Source organism: Amyelois transitella, chromosome 22 (assembly GCF_032362555.1).
Source record: "Amyelois transitella isolate CPQ chromosome 22, ilAmyTran1.1, whole genome shotgun sequence".
Lineage (NCBI taxonomy): Eukaryota > Metazoa > Arthropoda > Insecta > Lepidoptera > Pyralidae > Amyelois > Amyelois transitella.
The window spans coordinates 4318810-4340690 of record NC_083525.1 but is presented as its reverse complement, the minus strand read 5'-3'; the positions used below and the strand labels follow the sequence as shown (position 1 = coordinate 4340690).

Here is a 21881-nt window from a genome sequence, read left to right as displayed (position 1 = left end):
CATTGGAGGAGTCACTTGTCTGTGTAGAACAAACTGGCTGTCCAAATAATAACTTGGCTGTTTTGCATACTTAAAATACTTATATATATCATCATCATCATCTTTTGATCACATTAAAATTGGATCATTCCATCTCTTTTCTATGGATGTCGTTAAATAATGACTGAGTTCACAATGCCTACAATTATTTGTAGGCATTGTGAACTCAGTCACGCAGTGCTTATGCACTGCGTTACGAAATAGGCCCAAAATGGAATATTATTATTTATCACAAGTTTCAACTTTGATTTTTTTTATAAATCGGTAAACTTTATATCTGACCTGCCCAATGAAAATTGATTTAGTTATTGAGTCTTTGTCGTTGGGAAAGAAAAGATGTAAGAGCATCTAACATAAATTCCAACAGTAAGTTTTATCGAAATAAGGTATCGCTTATTTAAAATTTTGGCACCCGAAATACCAATGACCTGAATGAACTAAATAGAACACAAGGCTGAAATTTCCTTAATAAGAATTATAATTGATCCAGCATATTACATTCGACATCATTGCCTATAGTAAAAGGCCGACCACGCCCAACGCCGCGTTCTTGCCCCAATATCTGTATTTGATATACTTAGGCCGGACGAACCATCCTAAAAATTAATCATGGGGAGGAAAATCCTTATTTTTACTAGTTCAAGCACACTGGTAATTCCATGGAACTTTTCAATTATTCTTCCTTGGAAAATAGATTCTTGTACGCCATTGAATATTTCGTGTTTCTAAATTTCTGCATAAGTTTTGGCTGTGCGTTGATAAGATTCTAAAAGCCAAATCGCAAGACAGCTGCTTTGAGTGATGTTACCTCATTATAAATTGAATATTTTAATCATTCAGTACTACCATAGATTCCCTCCATTCATAGAAACTTCAGCTTATCAGAATGTGAAAACTTATTGATTCGTTACCATTCAACATCCCCTTGGCGTTTGTCCAGGCTGCATATCTTCGCATCTCACTGGATTGGAGGCAAAGGTGAGCTGCATCTTTGACCACTATCTTGGATTTGGTAAGTCAGGTTTACACATGAAGCGACTGTCATACGATTTTCGCAACCTTTGCAGGAGTATCTAACACATATTGGATCATGGTTTCCTATCCAGTTACCTGAATATCTGGACATCTTCACGATGTTTCCCTCTTGGTAAGAGCAAGGCTCCTCACTATCGATTAGGTCTATGTACATTTGTTTTTATTTTTATCAGAACTCAAATACAGTTCACAAAGTTATCCAAAGTGCGGACTGCCTTACGGTAAACCAGGTTGCCAGACAAGGGGCTATTTAGTAATTTATTGTGGGGTAACACGCAGCATGCAGCAAGTGCACATTTTACTGCAATACTAGTAAAAGTTCCGAACTCATGTCCGTCATACTTACAGTAACCGGATCTGAACGGAAAATCAATATGATTTTATATTCCTTTATTTATATTATCTTATCTATTCTTTATTTTATTTTTAACATTCTGATTGGTTGGAAAATACCGGCAAAACTATTTCCATGTTTGTTTTAATACTGAAATTCTAAATTGTTAAATCAATTAATTGTACTTAATTATATAAGAACGTCAATTTTTCCTAAATTTTTAGTGGACCAAATATGTTTTTAAATAAAATATAACACCACCGAAATCCATAAGAACATTTTCAAGTGTGCGAGGTTCGCCAGCCTCCTCGCGTTGTCTCTATCATTTCTTTTTATGATAAAAGACAAATGTAGGCCATGAAACATACATTACATAATGGATCTCTGGGTGGTTATGCCTAATGCCTCAACCGGGATAGCAATGAAAGTGGACTGCTGTCGTTAAGTTGCGCAAGTCGAGATAACGTTTGCGCCAATAACTACAACAATGCTTTGTATTTGATATCGGGCCGTGGTGGTACAGATGTGAACAAAGGTCATTTGATTTTATATGAACATGTTGTGGTTATTTATTAAACAAGCATGCCGATGAAAATTAAACATTGTTTTTTTGAAACGTGTTGTTGATAACTGGCTTTTTTATTTAATTTTAATAATAAATATATTACCTTTTAATATCTTTGTTACATTCATAACTTTATACAGTAATAGAATGCAATTTTTTTAATCTATACCTATGTATCACCTATGAATATTTTGTACACGAATAACTGAAATTTTAAGGAATTGTATTTATATTTCTTGCGGCATAAACTAACTAGAACTATCATTAGGTGTGCGATTAAAGTTGATTTAGTTTATGCACCTACAATTTTCATCGATATCTTGACAGCTTGAAAGATTAATGAATAAATGCAATCACTCTAATTTATGTAGGGCTTTAATTTGCTTGACGTTTGCTTTTATAATTACGAACCTACACGCTACGCAGTAACATTAAAAATATTTGGTAAATCAGAAATCACAAAGGGTCAAATCTACCAAATTTTTGTTTAGACTGGCTTTTCATACATGTTAAAGTAAATGCCTGCCTTAGCAGAATTCTTTTAAATGGAACATACCAACATCCCCAAGTCGATATTCCATAATAATAATAATACTTATACATATTATAAATCAAGATTGTGGATGTTGTTTTTGTCTGTAACAAATAAACTGAAAATCTGCCAATTTTAATTAAATTTGCCACAGAGATAGAGACGTGCATAAGTTTTTATTCCAAGACAGCTTTTAATTTTTAGATTTATAAAATATTTTAATGATTTTCAATACATCATAAATAATAGTAAATCCACATTAATAATATTTACATTTGTGGTTTTGTGAATGACTGTACATTCGAACAGGTGGGTGTGGTTCAAAAGTACTTACCTAAGTACTTGTATCTTATATAGCATACCTATAGTATTGTGAACGCAAATTGAGCAACATTTTTTGTTAATTACAAAACTTAAGTAGTATATTACAAATTAATTAATGAAATCGATATGTTCTGCAGGTTGGTTAATAAGCACGAAGCTAGTAAGGAATATTTTAGGGGATAATTATCTCGGAACATGAGTACAAATTGATGATACATACATAAATATAGTGATATCTATATCCCTTGCAGGGTTGACATAGTCAACTTTCTCAAAATGAATGAAAGGCCACTTTTAGCTGTAGGTATAGCTGTAAAAAATGATGTAAAATGATAATAGTAAATGAAATATACCTTTCGGTAATATCTACGCCTTTTAAGGTTTCAGAACTACATCTCTTAGGGTTTCAGGCCCAAAGGATAGGGCTCATCTGGCCGTTCATAACTTCCTTTTTCTGCTGTTTTTTTCTCAATATTAATAGCGGCAACAAGGTTAACGCAGAAATCTAAATATCCACAACTTGGTATATTTACTTACCTATGTACCTCATCAAAAAAAAATACTACAAAGTGGAATCTCCTCTATAACAGACATGATTTCTGGAGTTTTAATAGATATGGAACCATCCTACTCACATGCCGACAACAAAGTAAGTTTATCACAATTAATCAAGTCTGGAAAAGTACCCAAAAATCCCTTGCGACTTAGAGGCAAGCACATTACCACTGCGCCCAGGGATCAATACTTGAACCTTCTTGAAACTTTAGGAATTTCTGAAAAGTAAATTGATGTAAATTTCGATAAGATCGACTTTAAGTAATTATAATTATTGGTTGCGGCGTGGGCAGTAGAGCGCGGCGCACGCGACAGAAATGCCTACAAAATGTTTTACAACCAATCAGGGCTGCGGTCGCTTTGATATAAAGATGATTTTCGTTTAATGCGAATATATAAGTGAGATTCTCAACAAACGTACCTCTTAGTACATGTTGGTAGGTAGATCCCGAAAATAAGTTATACTTTTTTTATTATACGAGGCTGCAGATCTTAGGGCGACCGCGTAAAGCAAAAATCTATACAATCCTCTCTTAGTGTTCTACACTTTCCAACGAACACCCATGCTAAATGTCAGCTTCTTACGCCTAATAATTTCTGCCAGTCACTCAAAACAAACATACATACATAAGCCACTATCAGATAATAAATCTATGTATTTTAAAATTAAGGTTGAAGAGAAAATTATTAAAGTAGGTATACAATAGAAATCTGAACATTTCTTCAGAAACGGGAAATACCTACTTCTGACTAAAACTTCTGCTTTATAAACGTACCTAACGTTTATAAACATCTTTTCGTTATGGTAACAGATGTCATGACGTGCACTATTATACCAAATCAAAATACTTATGTACCTAATCCAACGATAAATATCACAACACTTAGGTAATAATTTCAACTTCCCTTTCATTTTCCATAAAAATATAACAATATCTAATGACAGATCTTTTAAACCATAATTGGCTTACATCTATATAAACGTAGTGGACAGCAGAAATGCGGAACCTTTTAAATGTACTTATTATCTGAGAACATTACATTGGGTATTGTTTCTTGAGTACACGTATGTATCGATGGATGTTCTTACATGTTCACACACCCATTTGCCATTGAATTGAAACATTCTAGACCGCACAAGGTAAAGAATTGAACTGCCTTTAATAAATCTGGTTTGGTAGTGATATTATTTTAAATTGAAAATGACGGATCGTCCATAGACTTTATTCTACTATTAGCCAGATTAGGTGTTATCATCTAACCCGGCGGTTATTATATGTATGTATGTAAATAAATAAGTAAAATTTTAAAGCTTACTTCAATAGAATAAAACGTTTTAGTAAACTATGACATATGAACTATAAATACCAACTAAGGTATTTTGTATAATTAAAAATCTAGATGAGTTTGATTTAATCTTAATTTAAACTAATTGAGATCTTTACAAAAACACCAACTTAATTATTAACTCAGCGCCTCAGCGGAACCAAAATAATGCGGTTTTAGAAAAGAATGTAGCATAAAGATTTTAGGAAAGAGATATGTTTAGTCTAATAGAATTCCCAAAACTTTAGTAATTAAATTTAAACACAACCTCGAGATTTTTATCTCTGTGTTGTTAGTGCAACTCAATCAGTGCAGTACGTAACATTTTAAACCTAAAAAATCATAGATAACGATTAAAAGTCTGGTTATTTTTATTCATAATAATAAATTCATTTCTAAAATTGCGGTTTTTTTTCTTACTAAAGTAATATTTTTCAAAACCTTGGTGACATAGGTAGTTTGTTTATCAGTCTATCCAAGCTATTACTAATAAGAGTAAAATTTGTCTAGAATCTACCTACTAGAACTTATACCATGATCCTAGATTAGATAAAACCACGAAATAAAATTGCTCAGAAAAGCGATTACTCAGACAATAACTCAAATAGGTAAGACTTATTTTAAGTAGTGTTGAGACGAACATAATAATACGAGTTCACAACATTTTTTTAACGTCTATTGAAGGATATTTTATTTCGAAAATTTTACTCTAGGTACATTTTGATCGTCCGGCATTCGGTATATCGTGTACCTTGCACAAATTTAATTATTTTTTATGATAACTACTCTGCAACTGTAAAGTTTTAAAAGTTCGGTGTTTTTTAACTACTGCTGCTACCCGAACCTTTGCTGTGCCGTGTGGTTCCCGGCACCAATACAAAAAAGAATAAGACCACTCCATCTCTTTCCCATGGATGTCGTAAAAGGCGACTAAGGGATAGGCTTACAAACTTGGGATTCTTTTTTAGGCGACTATCATTAAGCCAAATAACTGAACGTGGCCATTCAGTCTTTTCAAGACTGTTGGCTCTGTCTACCCCGCAAGGGATATAGACGTGGCCATGTATGTATGCTGCTACCCGAAAGTTATTTATTTATTTAAACTTCATTGCAAGAAATACAAATGTATAGCACAATTGAAAGTTGCCTTCGTACGGTCAACCAGATTTACGACCGAACTTTGATGACAATTACTGAATATGTACCTACCCTGATGAATCTTAGACCAGACATTATATACTGATACATGGTTACATACTGCAAAAATCGCTTAAACTCTAGGGTCACGGCGTGAATATTGTAATACGATAACGATCTGGACCAAACGAATCTATATCAGTTTGCACTACTTAGTTGAATAAATGTACATTACTTACTGATACTTATCTGCAATCATGCATTGATTATCCTACGTTTTACATACCACCTCACCTTTTAAATTCGCAACTCACAATTGCCTGTAGGGTTGTCAGACGAAAGGATAAAGCCGGACATAGCTTTATTATTGCCTGCATTCTTCGACTTCCGGGCATTAGACCGAGGTACATCCTCACATTTCTGAAGAGGAGACCTTTATGACCATGTTCCTGGATTGGGTATGTCAGGTTTTTACCCAAAGCGACTCCCATCTTACCTCCGCAACCTTTGCAGGGAAATCTATCTCGCATTGGATCACATTCTTGCCTGAATGTGCAAGTTTCCTCACGATGTTTTCCCCAATCGTAAGAGCACACAAACTAACTCGAATTTTTAATCTAATTCAAATTGCATGTTACGATTCTCGTCCTGTCTGGCTTTTCTCAGACTTTTTATATTGCGACTCACGTAAAATCATAAACACCAACTATTGATAGTTAACACTAAATACAGTGTAATCAATCTAGGAGGGTTAACATTATTTAGATGTAAGATTTTTAAAAATCTAATTCAGTCTTACCTAGATAAATTAAACCATCTCTCCGTATATACACCAACACTATACCTAAGGTTAGGTATGGTATATTTCTCTGCTTCCGAAGTCTCTAAAAGTCTCTAAAACCAGTTAGTCCAGTTTTTAAAGTACAAAAAAATGTCAACAATGCAGGATATCCGGTATTCTTACCCAAAAATTTACGCAAATTCGCAGATCTGTCCTGATATAAGATCTAGCAGCCCTAAATGCCGGGGGCAGTCGAATCAGAGCGAATCATTATTTGGTATCAATTAATTTCAAATGCCAATGTAGATATGTATTGCTCAGATCAATTTAAATACGAAGCTAGATTAATAAAAAATAGTCTAATTAGTCGCGATGGTAGGCAGAAACTTCCTGATGTAAGTGCGTTCAATTAGAGTTTCTGTAAATTCGAATTAAATTAATAATTATTACCACTGTTACCCACACATTTTAATTTATTCGGTTGATGTAGCCATGAGATGATGTAAATAAGTGTTTTTCTTTTGGTGACATAACAGTTCCTTAACATTGTGTTACCGGGAAAAACTTACATACATAGGTACACATAATCCCTTCTGTATCCCTTGCAGGGTAGACAGAGCCAAAATCTTGAAAAACCGGAAAGGCTACGTTTTGCTATAGGTATGGCTCAATGATGTTGTTTCAAATTCCATAAACTTACAAGAAGAATCCCAAGTCTTAGCCTGTTCTTTAGTCGCCTTTTACGACATCCATAGAAAAAACAATTTAATGGTCCTAATTCTTAAGTACCGGGAACCACACTGAATTATCTAGAATAACCTCAACAAAAAATTAGCGTAACTAAAAAATTATATAAATCAATCAAAATGATTTCCGCTACCACCCATTCTAATGTAGCAGTAAAGTTGTAACTATTTATCATTAAATCGATTAATATATGCCAAATAGCGCCCTTCATCGCCGTGTCAGACTTCACAGTAGCAGTTTGATCGCATTACTGATAAGGTAATTGATTTTTGCCATTTTAAAAAGGCAGTTCTCATACATACATACATATCAAAACGTTTGTATCCCTTACGAGGTAGACAGAGCAAAACGTTTCGAAAGGGCTGAAAGTCCACGTGCAGTTTAATATGCAAGTTAAAGTTGAAAGTTAATAAAATTATAAGCGCCCGCGGCTCCGCTCCGCTCGCGTCAAACGAAAAATCGCGCTGACTTCTGTTCCTGCGGGAATTTAGACAAATCGCCTCTTTGTGCACCCCTAGATCACATAAGGAACTTACGCGAAATTTCAAGTCTAGACTCGTCACTCATGTCAGTCAGTCACTTATTAACGGAAAAGTTTTAATAAATTTTACAGAATGTTTTCGAATAGGTAGGTAGGTACAGTGAAATAAAAACGACACTTTCCGAATTAATAACGGCTAAGAGAACTTAATTTATTAACACTTTTGGTCTATGATAATTTTCCTTATCCCGATTTATTAAAATAATCAATTATATTTGACCGATGCTTGTTACCCATATCTTATTTCAACCTCACCAAAACTTCTGGTCTTTCCTCGAGAACATGACGTGTCTACTTATTCATTCTATTCTATCTTTGATGTTAACCGCAGAGCAGAGTCAGAGACAGAGTGAATCGCACGGTTGTAACAACCTATAACAATGTACAGATTTTCCTAGTACAAACACTAGTTTCTCACATAGATCATTATTTTGAAACTGCATGGTTCATCTTGCTTCTCATTTTTTTACTGTGTAATTCTATGTGAGAGAAGAAAAGTAATTATTATTTATTAAATCAGCAAGATAAATTGATACCTAAACTAGAATATACCTTACAATTAACTATTTAGTTAAACATAAATATATACAATTTAAAAATACTTATGCCCTTGTAATTGTAACATTCGCCAATCACAGAAAAGTAATTACCATGCGTATACAAAGGTGTCGCCCTTTTATTATGTCTAATGGAACATAATAGCTAGAAATACCTAAGTTTTGTTCACGGCGTGCCTTTATTGTGTTCTACAACCATTTATTAGACTAAGTAGTTTAGTGAGACGTGGATAGATTGGCATCGGCTGTGCGTTAGCAGTTAGCACCTACGAAATATACAATCCCACGCAAAACTGTCTACGTCGCTTTACGGAAATAATTCAACCGGATTTCACTACTTATGAGTTTTTTTAATGATCAGGTAAAAGATAATATGTCATCCATAAAAATATATAAAATCAGGCCTTTTTCCCGCGGAGAGGGAGAGGTAGGCAGAGGTTATTTCCACTTACTGCCACGATTATCGCATCTTACTTTTTTTTAATTATCGCCAAGGTTTGACTGGCATAGAATGTCATGTAGCATTAAGTCCATCTGTTGTATATTTAACGTGCTTAAATAAATAGAATGGTTTCATGCATGCTCGTTGGTTTAGGGTACCTACTATTCTTGACTAAGTAGATAGGAATAAGGTTACCTTTTTTAAAATAATATTTACTAAATTTCCTTTTATAAAAATTTTACTTATAAATTTATAATACCTACCTACTTATTTAGTTAGTTTATAAAAGCCAATTAAGAGCAAGGCTCAAAAATGGATTCTTCTTGAAGGCTTAACATTCTGTAGGTAAATTCGAGGTAGGTACCTACATATAAAGTTCGACTTTACTATTTAACAACATAATCAAAATAATATCTTAAATTCTATTATTTATCTAGTATGATATTAGCCGCAGGCCGCATTTGTTCGTGTTAGTCATTCATTCTTGTGTTAGTTTTTGAAAATATACTTAAGTGCATATAAAATACGACTCAAATTTCCTCAACGATCTGCAATCATATTTTCCTTCATACAGTGACCTTGGCTGGCGTCTGTCTGCTGTGGATTGATATCGCCGGTGTTGTTTACCGCAACTAAAATATCATAGATTTTGGTGATATTTACTTCAAATAAGTGTTATATTACTCTACACTCATAAGAATTTATGCAAACATAAAAGAAAACGCCCAATTACAAGGTAAATTTTGCATTTAAGCATTGTGATATTTCAAGTCTATGCGTCAGACATTTGACATCATCATTTCCCAAAGACTATTCATTGTCTTTTCCCATTTGCCGGTCTCAAAAGCTAAATTTACTTAATTATCTTTTGCGATACTAATAATATAAATGATACATAAATATATAAAAATTACTACGGTTCTGTTCCGAAGGGTTAGGCAGAGACAAAATATTTTTATAGTCAATACCTATGGTCAATACCTTTGCATTTAGCGTAACAATAACAAAGGTAGGTAGGGGTACCTATTTTATTGGAATCAATTGAAATAATATCTATCTAAGTGAAAAATCGATCTAGCTGGTCCCACATAGAGGAAAATTCGTTTTTCCCATATTTTTCCATATAATAGTAGAAAAGTAGTATAATACTTTTTATGGTTGTTTTGACGTCCACCAAGCGTTGGTCGGTCAGTATAATAATAAAAATTTACAATAAAAACAAATAAGCACTTTGTTTTTTTTCACATTAATTTATATAACTATTGAAATGTTGCTGATTCGGAACCGAGTGAGTGTTATTTTTCATTGGCCTAATAAAGTATTTTTTATATTTGGATAATAGGTACCTAAATATAAAAAAATATCCGGTAACCAGGGATCGGACACGAGCTCTTTCACTTGTTTTGCCAACTGATCCATCGCGTACAGCGGTCGTGGCGCCAAAATTATCGTTCTCTAACGAACACTTTCTATGGGAAAATGTTTTTGGGTGAAAATATGGGGAAAACTAATTTTCCTGAATGTCCAGCTAGTTCGATTGTTTACCCCCGTATGCGCCTATACTTATTTCAAATTTCAACGAAATCGTTAGACATACATATGGTCACGTCTATATCCCTTGTGGGGAACAGAGCCAACAGTTTTGAAAAGACTGATAGACCACGTTCAGCTATTTGGCTTAATGATAGAATTGAGATTTAAATAGTGACAAGTTGCTAGCCCATCGCCTAAAAAAGGAATCTCGAGATTGTAAGCTTATCCCTTAGTCGCCTTTTACGACATCCATGGAAAGAGATGGAGTGGTCCTATTCTTTTTTGTACTGGGGCCGGGAACCACATGGCTCGTTAGAGCTGTGTATATACCTACTAGAAATTTTTTAATCGAATCGAAATTGTGGTTTGAAAATTTTTTGATACAGGTAAATAATAAGCAATTTATGTAACTTTTTCAGATGTCGAAGGTAGATCCTGATATACCGATCAACTTGGGGCAAAAAAGAAAGCTGTACAATGAATGTGTGCAATATTGGATCAATACCGATACGCCGATTATATCAGAGTATATTTTAGGTGAAGACGTTGACAAATTAATGAAAATTGATATAGCTTGTGCGAAACAAGATGTCCCCTTTGTATTAAAAGCATTAACAGACGAAGACATTTTGTATGTATCTCGAACCATCAAAAAGAGCACATGGATTATCACGGATAAAAATTATGCAAACATTATAAATCCTGAATATTTAAAAACTGAACTATTACCTAAAATGACAGTAAAAGCCGCAAGCAAATTAATGAAATATATAAGGCTACACCTGAAAGATGAAACTAGAGCTGAATCATTTTACAAAAGTGAAAAGAGTATTGAATATGCTTCGAAATGGTTACCTTATTGTTCAGTGCCTTTCATAGAAAAAGAATTAGTAAAACCTGGACATAACATAGGAACTAACCTTTTTAAACGCCTGAGTGAAAAATCGACAAGACTATGGACAATTTTAATGAGACACAAAGATTTAAAACCCCTAAAACGTGAAGCGTTCAAGTCTACACTTTTTATATTGTACAAAGATACAGATCAGTTTTTGGATATTATAGAAGAATCTGAAAGCTACGAAATTTCAGGACTTGGAATTAAAGGCACGCAAATAATCATGAAAAGGAACTACCATAGAGTGCTCGATAAACTCAGTGTATACTTAAATATTATTGACTTGCCAACATTCGCTAAATGCCTTCAGACAGTGGAAGTCATAGATGTTTTATACAAAATTGTAGAAGAATGTAGCAAAAATAATTATAGGTATTACATTAAACATAACATTTTTAATTTCTCAAGTATGAGGTGCTTTATCCAACAAATGCCCATTGATGATCAATACAAATTTGTAAAAGAAGTGTTTATCGATAAAATACATGAAAACAAAACTAGTGACGAAGTTGGAGTAAATAACATGGCTAAACTATATTCCATGTGTAAACCACATATAGACAACGACTACGTTTGGTATCAATTTGCAACATTCGAGGAAGCCTTTGTTGCAATTACAGAGCGCATCCAAAAGGAAACTAGACAATTTGAAAGAACATCCATGTTAAAAACTCTATTGGATTGTGCTAAGTCGAATACTAAAAACATAATAGAAGTACTTAAACATTTCTTTGATAAACACATTAACGATAAATTAATAGATAAAGAAGATTTCGTCGTACATATTCTTATATCAAAAAAACCTATTCATAAGTATGACAAAAACACTTGGGCTATTTTACATGAAATATTTGAAAAAATGGATGTTTACAAAGAACAAAGAGAGGTTTCAGCTAATATAATTGAAGCTATTATAGTATACAATAGCATTCATGATATAGAAATCCCGAAAATGATTGAAAATAAATTCGTTTTTAATACTTTAAAAAATTACGAAATTCAAATGAATCAATATGATAAAGACAAATTATTTACATACCTATACAATTACAATATAACTAAACTTGAAACTTGCAGTAGTGAAGATCAGCAGAAATTTAAAGAGCGGGTTGATATGGTTTACAATATCTTAAAAACGTTGAAAGATTGGAAGAAGAATATAACTGATTATCCATTAGTTCTAGATAAAATCAGAGAGTGTATTCAAATAAGAAGCAAAAATAAATGGAATACTAACCTTTCCAAGTTATATAATATACATAAATCGTGGAAAAAATATATGTTTGAAGAATCTATGAAATTAAACCCCTCTGAACAGGTTTGTTTAAATGCTTTGAAACACGATGCTGGACTTCTAAAACGAAATGAAACTGAAATTCTCAAACTGAGCCGCAATGATAAAGTTTCTTTGTGTCGCTTATTGAACAAAATTAAAATTTTTTGGTGTAACACGCTAGCTAAAGAATGGGGAGATGAATACAAGAATAGAATAAAAGAAAATGACGGATCTCCGGCAGTGGTGCGTGGTCTATGTGCTGTTCTACCACGAAATCAGCTAATTGATATTATTAAAGAATACGCTCCTAAAAGACCTGAAATTAATTGGACAGAAACAGACAACTTTCAAGTTTTCTTTCAAAGAAACTTAGCTAAAAACATGCACATATCGAGACCACAGCCCTCTCCTGATTCCATATTGCTGTATGCTAAAGGAGATTACCTGCAATACGCACTTCCGTCCGTTCTCGCAATATTTTATAACTTAAGCCCAATAAAAACACGCGAGTACATACCAAGATTATTCGACGCCCCGGTGTCTCTACAAAAACACGGTTTACGTTTGGCTGTAACGAAAATACCCCTTGAGAATATCATTGATATTTTCAACAACACATGGAGGACGACGAAAAACGTTACAATTCGAGCAGTTATATTTAAACTAACATTTACACTCCTGTCTAAAGAAACAGACACTGGTAAAGTAAATCAACTTTGGAATTTCTTAAAAACAATTATAGACAATTTATCATTTGAAGAGGACAGCAATGTTTTCGAATTACTGGGTGAAGCAGAAGACATACCGGTAACAGTAAGAGCTCAATTCGTGGAAAAGAGTTACATTATCTTAAAGAAAATATTACAATCAAAAAGTGTTGACGATAGAAAACATATTGAAAATATAATAAAGAGTAATTTAATGGCTGCTGAAAAAATAATGGACCAGATATGTCCAAACTTTATGACTAAACTTTTACTGGAATACATTGAAGAATTGAACGTCATGTCTACAGAAAAAATCTTACACAAAAATATGAAGATTAAGTTGCTGGCAAAATTTTTATTAGTGAGCAACACAGAAGGGGAACAAATTGAGAAATTCAATGCCGTATGCAAACCCTTCATTAAATGTTCCCAAATGTCGTGCCACAAGACGCTAATCCCGCGACTACAATTGTTCCTACGCCAAAATTTGGTAAACGTAATTGAGGCTGGAATGGTGTTCCCTGATGTAATGTTTTCACAGTTGCACACCGAATCGAGCGCTATATTGTCCATTGCGGAAAATTACATAATATTAACTGAGATGAAACTTTATACCGCCTTATTTAAAATATTGAAAGATACAGAGAAAGGCGATTTGAACAAAATGATAAATCAAGCAGCGTGCGAGTTTGGCATTACGTGTGTTAATTATTTACGCGAAGATATTGATAAACACTTCCCTTTAATTCACAGTTTATTTGCTAAAGCTTTGAATAACGTTTACCAATCATTCAAATCTATAGAAAATAAAGAAAACAGTGTCAGAAACAATTTGTGCAGTAGTATACTTGAAAACAAGGAATTCATACCAGCGTATCTAGTTGCATTGAAGCTATACTTCTCAAATACACGTAATGAGATAAAAACGCACCATCAACAAGAAAACAAAAATTTATTAGAGCTCATTTTGGATAATAAGTCTGTTGAAGTAAGGATGCACTACAACTTTAATATGCGCTTGGCATATTGAAGTATTTTAAATGATTCGAAAAAATATACTAAAAGTTTGTCAAATAAAATATTCTCACATACTAACTATTATAAGTATCTACAGAAATTATGGCATACAATTTTATAATAAAAAAACGTTGTCGAGTTTGCATTACTCAACATAAGTGTGACAGCACATTATGCTAATGCCAGAGTAGATGAGATTATGGATTTTGGCCATTACACTTGACAAAAGCCTCACGACACGACGCACTGTGATTTAGCCCCACTAGTCTGCATAAGTATTAGTTGATGAATCTTTTAGAACATCCGAGTTTAGATATATATAATAATAATAAAAATCGTTTATTTCCTCAATTTATCAAAGATATATGATATAGATATGTCAGACTAGTTTTAACCCCTAAATGTTAGGCCAACTTGCAGGTCTATTCGGCTATCTAAGCTTCGTACGGCGACGTGTCAACCCTAGGTGGAGTGGAATCTAATAGTAGTCACCTCAGTGCCAGGTGAAAATTTATTTTGTACGGAAAAATATATTTCTGCTAGCGTTGTTTGCAGCTGAGAAATTTTGAACTTTTAATCGGAGACATTATTGTGCATGCGGCGAAAATGTAATTTGTTTCCGGATTTCTAGTTATGCGCTTTCCACTGGAGTAAGCTTTTGTAAAATACTTTCATACTGGGGTTACGCTGCACACACTTTTTTCGAAGCTTTTTGTAAATGTGTTTAATGAAAGTTAATTAAGTAGTAAACAATTCTTGTTTTATTTCTACACACTCCATTCAAACCAATAGACAGCAAAGCATGGCAGGCGCGGTTCCAACATACCACTGGAACTACAGCTTATTGAGGCCCACCGAGGGACCATAATGACCACCTTCACTTTATTCGTCTGATCTGGTAAAGCATGTACGAGTAGAAAATCAATTGTGTCAGCTGCTTTCCTTCCCGTGCAGATTGTAAGCATTGCAATCAAATGAAAGGATTATAAATTTGATTTTTCTTTTAGGTGATGGATTAATAACACTGACCTCTATAAGGCTAACAAAATAGAAATCGAAATAATATAGGACTATTTTATAAAACCATCTGAATCCATGCTTGTGCTCAAAAAAATCAAATAAGCAAAATAATATCAATCGTATGTGCTGCGGCCGAATGGAAAGGAATGAAATAATATTATTTTTATTAAGTATTTGTTTATTGCCTGTACAATTACCTTACAAACAAAGTATTGTTATGGAAAATAGTTTCTAAAGTTTCGATTTGGAATAATCTCTCAATGTTTTTTTAATACATCGCCAGAAAGATACGTATTTTCACGTTTCCGTATATTGAAAAGACATTATACTACTAAATTTAGGATTAGTTATTTAAAAATTGTCATTTTGTGTTCTTAGTACTTTTCAATCCGTCTACATTTGCATCGGATGATTAACATTACGACACTTAGAAGCCCAGCCACAAATAAAATCACTTATTTGTTATGAGAGATGATCTTAATTCTAATTGATTGATATTTACTATTAGAAACAGATATAACTTTATTATTATATTTTAAATCTGGGATTAATGAAGACATTTTTTTTTCAATAGCTGTTATTGGCTGCTGTTGGCAAAATTTTCGGACCTATAAATAATTATGTGTAAATCGACACTATTGGACAGAGAAATTAATTGTATCTTTTACAGCTTTATGTTCCTCCTAATCCCATAAGGCCAAGGCCTTGGTTTAAATTTTAAATGCCAGGTTTCCATTTAAAAAACGCAATCTCAAATTGATATAACAATAAACCATTGTTATGCTGAATTTAAATTTACGTTAGAAAACCAAGAACTACCGTAGAAGGTTACAAAAAACAACTATTTTACGTCACATTTGTTTAAATCTAGTTCATTTAATTTCTCTTATTTTTTATAAAGTACCTTTTTCACACTGGAATTCTTATACAATTTTGGCAATCATGATCAACTTATGGTCGCAAGTTTTTATGGCAATATTTCATTTTTATAAAAATGTTATTTTTATTCGATTGCCAAAACATAATCTACACTTAAATATAAAATCACATCAAAAAAGGATCTCAGTTCCATAGGAACGCGTCAAGACAGTCACGCATATTAAACCAAAGATTTCCCCTGTAGAACCAAATAAAATAAGAGCAAACTTCAATTCAAAATTTAATCAGTAAAATTAGATGAGCAATGCATAACGAGACGGCTTTTTATCAGTTATATGTTCTACATACATACATATGGTCACGTCTATATCCCTTGCAGGGTAGACAGAGCCAACAGTTTTGAAAAGACTGAATGGCCACATTGAGCTATTTGACTATATGTTCTAATTATGAATTTTGTGATTTCTATAATAATTTTCTTCATAACAGTGTTAGTATCAGTGTAATATTGAGTGTTATGGTTTAAAAACTGACAATATGAAAAAAGCTGTTCTATAAGTTTTTCAATCAGTCACATTTTACCCCATACATTAGGATCTTAACTTTACAAAGTGGTATTTTATACAAGCAATTGTCTGGTGAGGCATCTTATCCTGCAGTGTAGAATAGCAATATCTCCAATAAAAAAATTACTTGCAGGTCTTATGCCCATTGTTACTGATCAAGCCTAAAGACGAATATCATAGTTAATGCACTTTGCTAAGCTACGATTGAACGTAACAACTTCAATGTTTCAATGGCAAGGCATCATACATTTAAGCAATAATGCCCAATGATTTATTGTATAATAAAAAAAATCAACATAAGTACACTTAAAAGTGCATACATACAATTATATATAATTATAATAATAATCTGCAAGACGGTTGCACATTCGACATACTTAGTTACACTAAAACTTAAATATAATTTTAAACAATTAAGAAGAATCTCGAAGATGAATCTGAAAAGAATATTAATAATGTGGTTACAAACTTTGATCAACTATATACTAGTCACAGATGAGAGTAAAATCAAACAGAAAAGCTTCCTCACTTTTATACATACATTATTTTACAGACGTAAACTATTTGCACATTGCGATTGGGCAGTTTTATGATTAAAGATTGTGTTACATGAACATATCAATTATGGAAAGAAAATTAGCCAATTTCACATTAAATTTTACGAATATGCTCGCGGCACGGCATATATGATGAGAGTATTATAATGTAATTTACTACACCAATGTTGACTTATTTCTGGGGGATACTATAAATAGTAGGTATATGGTTGCTTGCCTTATATTAATACAAGCTTTTACCCGCAGCTTCACCCGCGTGAATTTAGCGCCAACTACAAAAAGCGACAAATTCAACGCCAAAAAGCATTGAATTTAACGCCACTTTCAAAAGCGACGAATTTAGCGCCACCTATAAGACGGGAACTATCGTTTTTACCGGGATAAAAGGTAACCTATGTCTTTTTCCATATTCCATTTATATATACTAGCTGTGCCCGCGACTTCGTCCGCGTGGAAAAGGCATAATTGAAGCCCTCAAGGATGAATAAATTCCCCTGTTTTTTTCACATTTTCCAATATTTCTTCGCTCTTAATAGTTGCAGCGTGATGTTATATAGCCTAAAGCCTTCCTCGATAAATGGTCTATTCAACGCAAAAAAAAAATCAATTCGAACCAGAAGTTCCCGAGATTAGCGCATTCAAACAAACAAACAAACTCTTCAGCTTAATCATATTAGTATAGATATAATATTGTAATATATGAGATATTTATGATTTACATATAAGATAAATTCAGGAAATAACGCGTGAGGAGGTAACAAATAAACTCACTTTTGCATTTATAATTTTAGTTGTGATATAAAGTATGAAAATTTTATTAGTGACACTTACCACCTTAATCTTCAGTTCCTGATGGTGTGTGCCAAGTTAACCTCTCCTCGTAAAACTGAATAACAACTTGTGGACATCTCACGTTGGCCTGTTTAGCTGGCACTAGATCTGCTTCATCGGTACCCTGCCATTTCATGAGGAACATCAGCTCTCCACTGCTGTCTGTTGCACCTGTAAATTTCCAATGTATAGTATGATATCATGGGTTCTAAATAATTTAATCAAATAAAAATTCAAATATTTTTATTCATTATAATGGGACATTTCAATTATGACTTAATAATTGTCATATCTTAAGGATTCGCAACATTGGTTGACGTCAAATAAATTACTAAGTTTACTACAGTTTCTGAAGCGTCAGTGCAAAGAAACGGTAAAAAAACTGCACTGCACTGAACATTTTTTTCTTAACATCAACTGCGCATTTATACTAAGTTAGAATTAGAGTAGAATTGTGGACGAGTGAATACATTGTTATGACTATGTAATAGAAATTTAAATAGTAAAATAATATAATTTTAAATGGAATGTCTTTAAATAAATTGAAGCGTACTGAATTTTGATTTGACCCTACTACAAATCTTTGCCTCATTCACATCTATAATAATTTTCCACATATTTATTACCAAATTATTGTTTGAACTTCATTACCGACTTTTGCATTATGAATGGATTGAGAATCTCATTAACAATAATATAAAAGTTACTACAAAAAGAAAAAAAATATCCCTACCAATAATCTTCTCCGGCTCCAGGCCACGGTCGAAACCAGAAGACTTTTTGTCATCACTTTTGCTCTTTTTAGCACCTTTTAGATCTGGAGTGGCAGCAGTAGATTTCCGCTTCTTCGCGTCTTTCTCGGTTTTACTACTTTTTCCCTCTGGAATAAAAGTTATATATTATTGTTATTCTATACAGTGCTTTAAAAGATGTCTTTTACACAACAAATGATTTTTCAACTTTAAACAACTTACCGGATTCCTTCTTCTTCCTGGCTTCTTCAAAAGCTGATATAAGTTCTGGACAGTCCAGGTTCTCTTCAGGCTCCCAAGTATTGTCCTCGTCACTGTATCCTTTCCACTTCAGGTAGTATTCCACCTAAAACCACAATCTTAAGTGACAGTATCATATTGGTCTTAAATATTACATTTACTCATCAGAGTCCTACTCTTTGTGAACATAAACTTCATTTCTGTTACAGATGTTCAATAAAACACCTTTTGGTCTTATATACCTATTTCACACTTATAAATATAATATTTATCATAAGATCCATTCTGCTATCATAGAAATCAAGTTGTTCAACAGACTGAATTGTTTGAAGAACTAAAGTTCCACAAACTAAAGGCAATTCATTAGAAATTTTTCTCTAGAAAACTGTATAATGTAAGTATTGCAATGTTTAAGACTTGATGGATACAAACAGACATACTAAAATGGAATAAATTTAATAAAATATGTGCATAAACTGTTTTGCCCACTATATGGTTAGGTATTCAGTTGTCTGAATTAACATATACTGCTTTACATCAAAATGTTTACCTTTCCATTCCTGATACGGCGATCCAGAACTTTTTCTACAGAGAATTCTTCCTCGCCCTCAGGTTCTCCTTCCTTCTTATTATCAGCCATTCTGTGAAATTGCAACTACAAGGTGAACGCAATGGCCTTTATTAACAATTTTAGTTTTTTTTTGTCGCATAGTTTTATGTCATGTAATGTTTCATTTCTTCTAAGGCCTATTTTTATATTAAAGTCAAAGTAATAAATAAAAGCTGCCTGCCTGCTGCATTTCATAACAATAGGACAACAGTTTCAAAAATTACCAACAAATGGCGCTAAACAGATTCAAATTTAAATTACATCACTAGATGGCACTAATTTAATAGACTTGATTGTTTCTTGTTTGCAGTTTCTTAATTCTCACTTATGCCAGGGAACGATGAGAAACAAACTTTTTCTGCATTGCCTGGGTCCTGGGTGTTTATCTATTTAAGTATTTATTATTAACCACACTATAGGCAGGTCACTGCTTCAGCTTCCAACAGGTAGCATTATTGATTTTCATACAAATTTTAAGCCCCAACTTTAACATTTTTGGGGTTGATTTTTGGAAAAAAATTATCCCATGTTAAAACGCAGGTTTTTACTATTTGGCAGGTTGCTCACCTGTCGCCTTAAAGAAGAATACAAAGTTTAAATGCCTATTGCTCAGTAGTTTATGTAGAGTAGGATACATTTTTAATCTAAATGATAAGTACATATACATTGTTGAATTTTATTTTTATTATTTACCAACTAAGTTGATTAAATAATATTCACATATTATAGGTTTTTCTTTCTCACATAACGTATACATACACATAGCCACGTCTATATTCCTGCGGGGTAGACAGAGCTAACAGTCTCGCAAAGACCAAAAAGCCACGTTCAGCTATATGGCTTCATAATATAATTGATATGCACTGGTTAATTGGACGAAAGTCGATAGTAAAACTATCGATAGTTCGGCAGCGTTAGTCTATCCAAGCCAAGATCAAAGCCAACCAAACTGTCAAAATAACCTATCATGGTTTGATGTGTCGGTGTATTCAGTGCATTTATTTAATCATAAACAACCCAAAATAAATGAGGGAATAGAAAAGCTTAGAAACCATGATGGAGGGAAGTAAAATAATAGCTTGAAGTAGTAAATTTACATAGAATTAACCCGCCATTTTGATTACTTTCAGTAACAAATTTTAAATTATAACAACGAATGTTAAACCTATTTTTTCATGTAATTCACAATTATAACTAATTATCTAATTAAGAAGTTTATTGTTCATAAAATAAGTACCTGCTTTTGTGATAATTTCAAAACAAAACACCGGCAATACAAAAAACACTGCACCACACCGAATAGAAGCAAAACCACTCAGTGTTGCCAGTTAGTTACCACCACAGATATTAATATAATTGCATGAGATTACATTGACAAAGAAAAAAATGTTTTTAAACATTATACATACATACATTTAATCACACACGCCCTTTTCCCCGAGGGTTGACTACACACACACCTACATTAAATAATATTTGTTGTTTACATTTCGTGGAAACAGTTTAACAGAACTTTAAACATTACAAGACTGCGCGATGGTGCTTTGCTTTCAACCAAATAATCTATACCTCAAAACATATCATAAAAAAAGTAATCCATACATATAAAAAAAAGGTAACTGACCAAAGTCTGTACTTGAAACAGTATTGGATCATAGTAACTGCACAAGACAAATCTTAGGCTTCACTCTTAGTCGGCTTTTACAATATCCATGGGAACGAGCTGTAGTGGTCCGGTCCTGTTAAAGTACCGAAAACCATACGGCACGTGCAATGCGACTAGATATTGGTATTGTAATTTATAATGCACCCAGCACTAGGAAAAGCCGCCATTTTTGGTCCTAAGTCAATTTTGATTATCGTTTATTTTGGCAGAATTATGCCATCGCTATTCTTAAATATTTATATTTAAGTCAACAAACTAAGGTGAGAAGGGAGTGAGTGATGAAACAGTCACGGTTATAAAAGTATCTGAGACGTGCTAGCTCCAAAGTTATCATATATTTTTAATGCTCTTAAGTAACATACATATATATAACCACATCTATATCCCTTGCGGGGTAGACAAAGCCAACAGTCT

The 21881-nt window shown here is 33.1% G+C and overlaps 2 protein-coding genes across 2 annotated transcripts; one reads left to right on the top strand and one right to left on the bottom strand.

The window, feature by feature from the left end:
• The first annotated feature begins 9492 nt into the window (after positions 1 to 9492).
• LOC106134181 (uncharacterized) lies at positions 9493 to 15099 on the top strand. The gene is made up of 2 exons (XM_013334159.2): positions 9493 to 9651; positions 10868 to 15099. Exon 2 carries the CDS (start codon positions 10868 to 10870, stop codon positions 14357 to 14359), a length of 3492 nt encoding a protein of 1163 aa, XP_013189613.2. The 5' UTR covers positions 9493 to 9651; the 3' UTR covers positions 14360 to 15099.
• Positions 15100 to 17108: 2009 nt separating this feature from the next.
• Positions 17109 to 21163, bottom strand: LOC106134182 (chromobox protein homolog 1). Its single transcript, XM_013334160.2, has 6 exons — positions 21039 to 21163; positions 19742 to 19832; positions 19174 to 19297; positions 18933 to 19079; positions 18200 to 18370; positions 17109 to 17248 (listed from the first exon to the last, which is right to left on the bottom strand). The coding sequence occupies exons 2-5, from the start codon at positions 19829 to 19831 to the stop codon at positions 18204 to 18206; spliced, it is 528 nt and encodes a 175-aa protein (XP_013189614.1). The 5' UTR covers position 19832; positions 21039 to 21163; the 3' UTR covers positions 17109 to 17248; positions 18200 to 18203.
• Between the last annotated feature and the right edge of the window lie 718 nt (positions 21164 to 21881).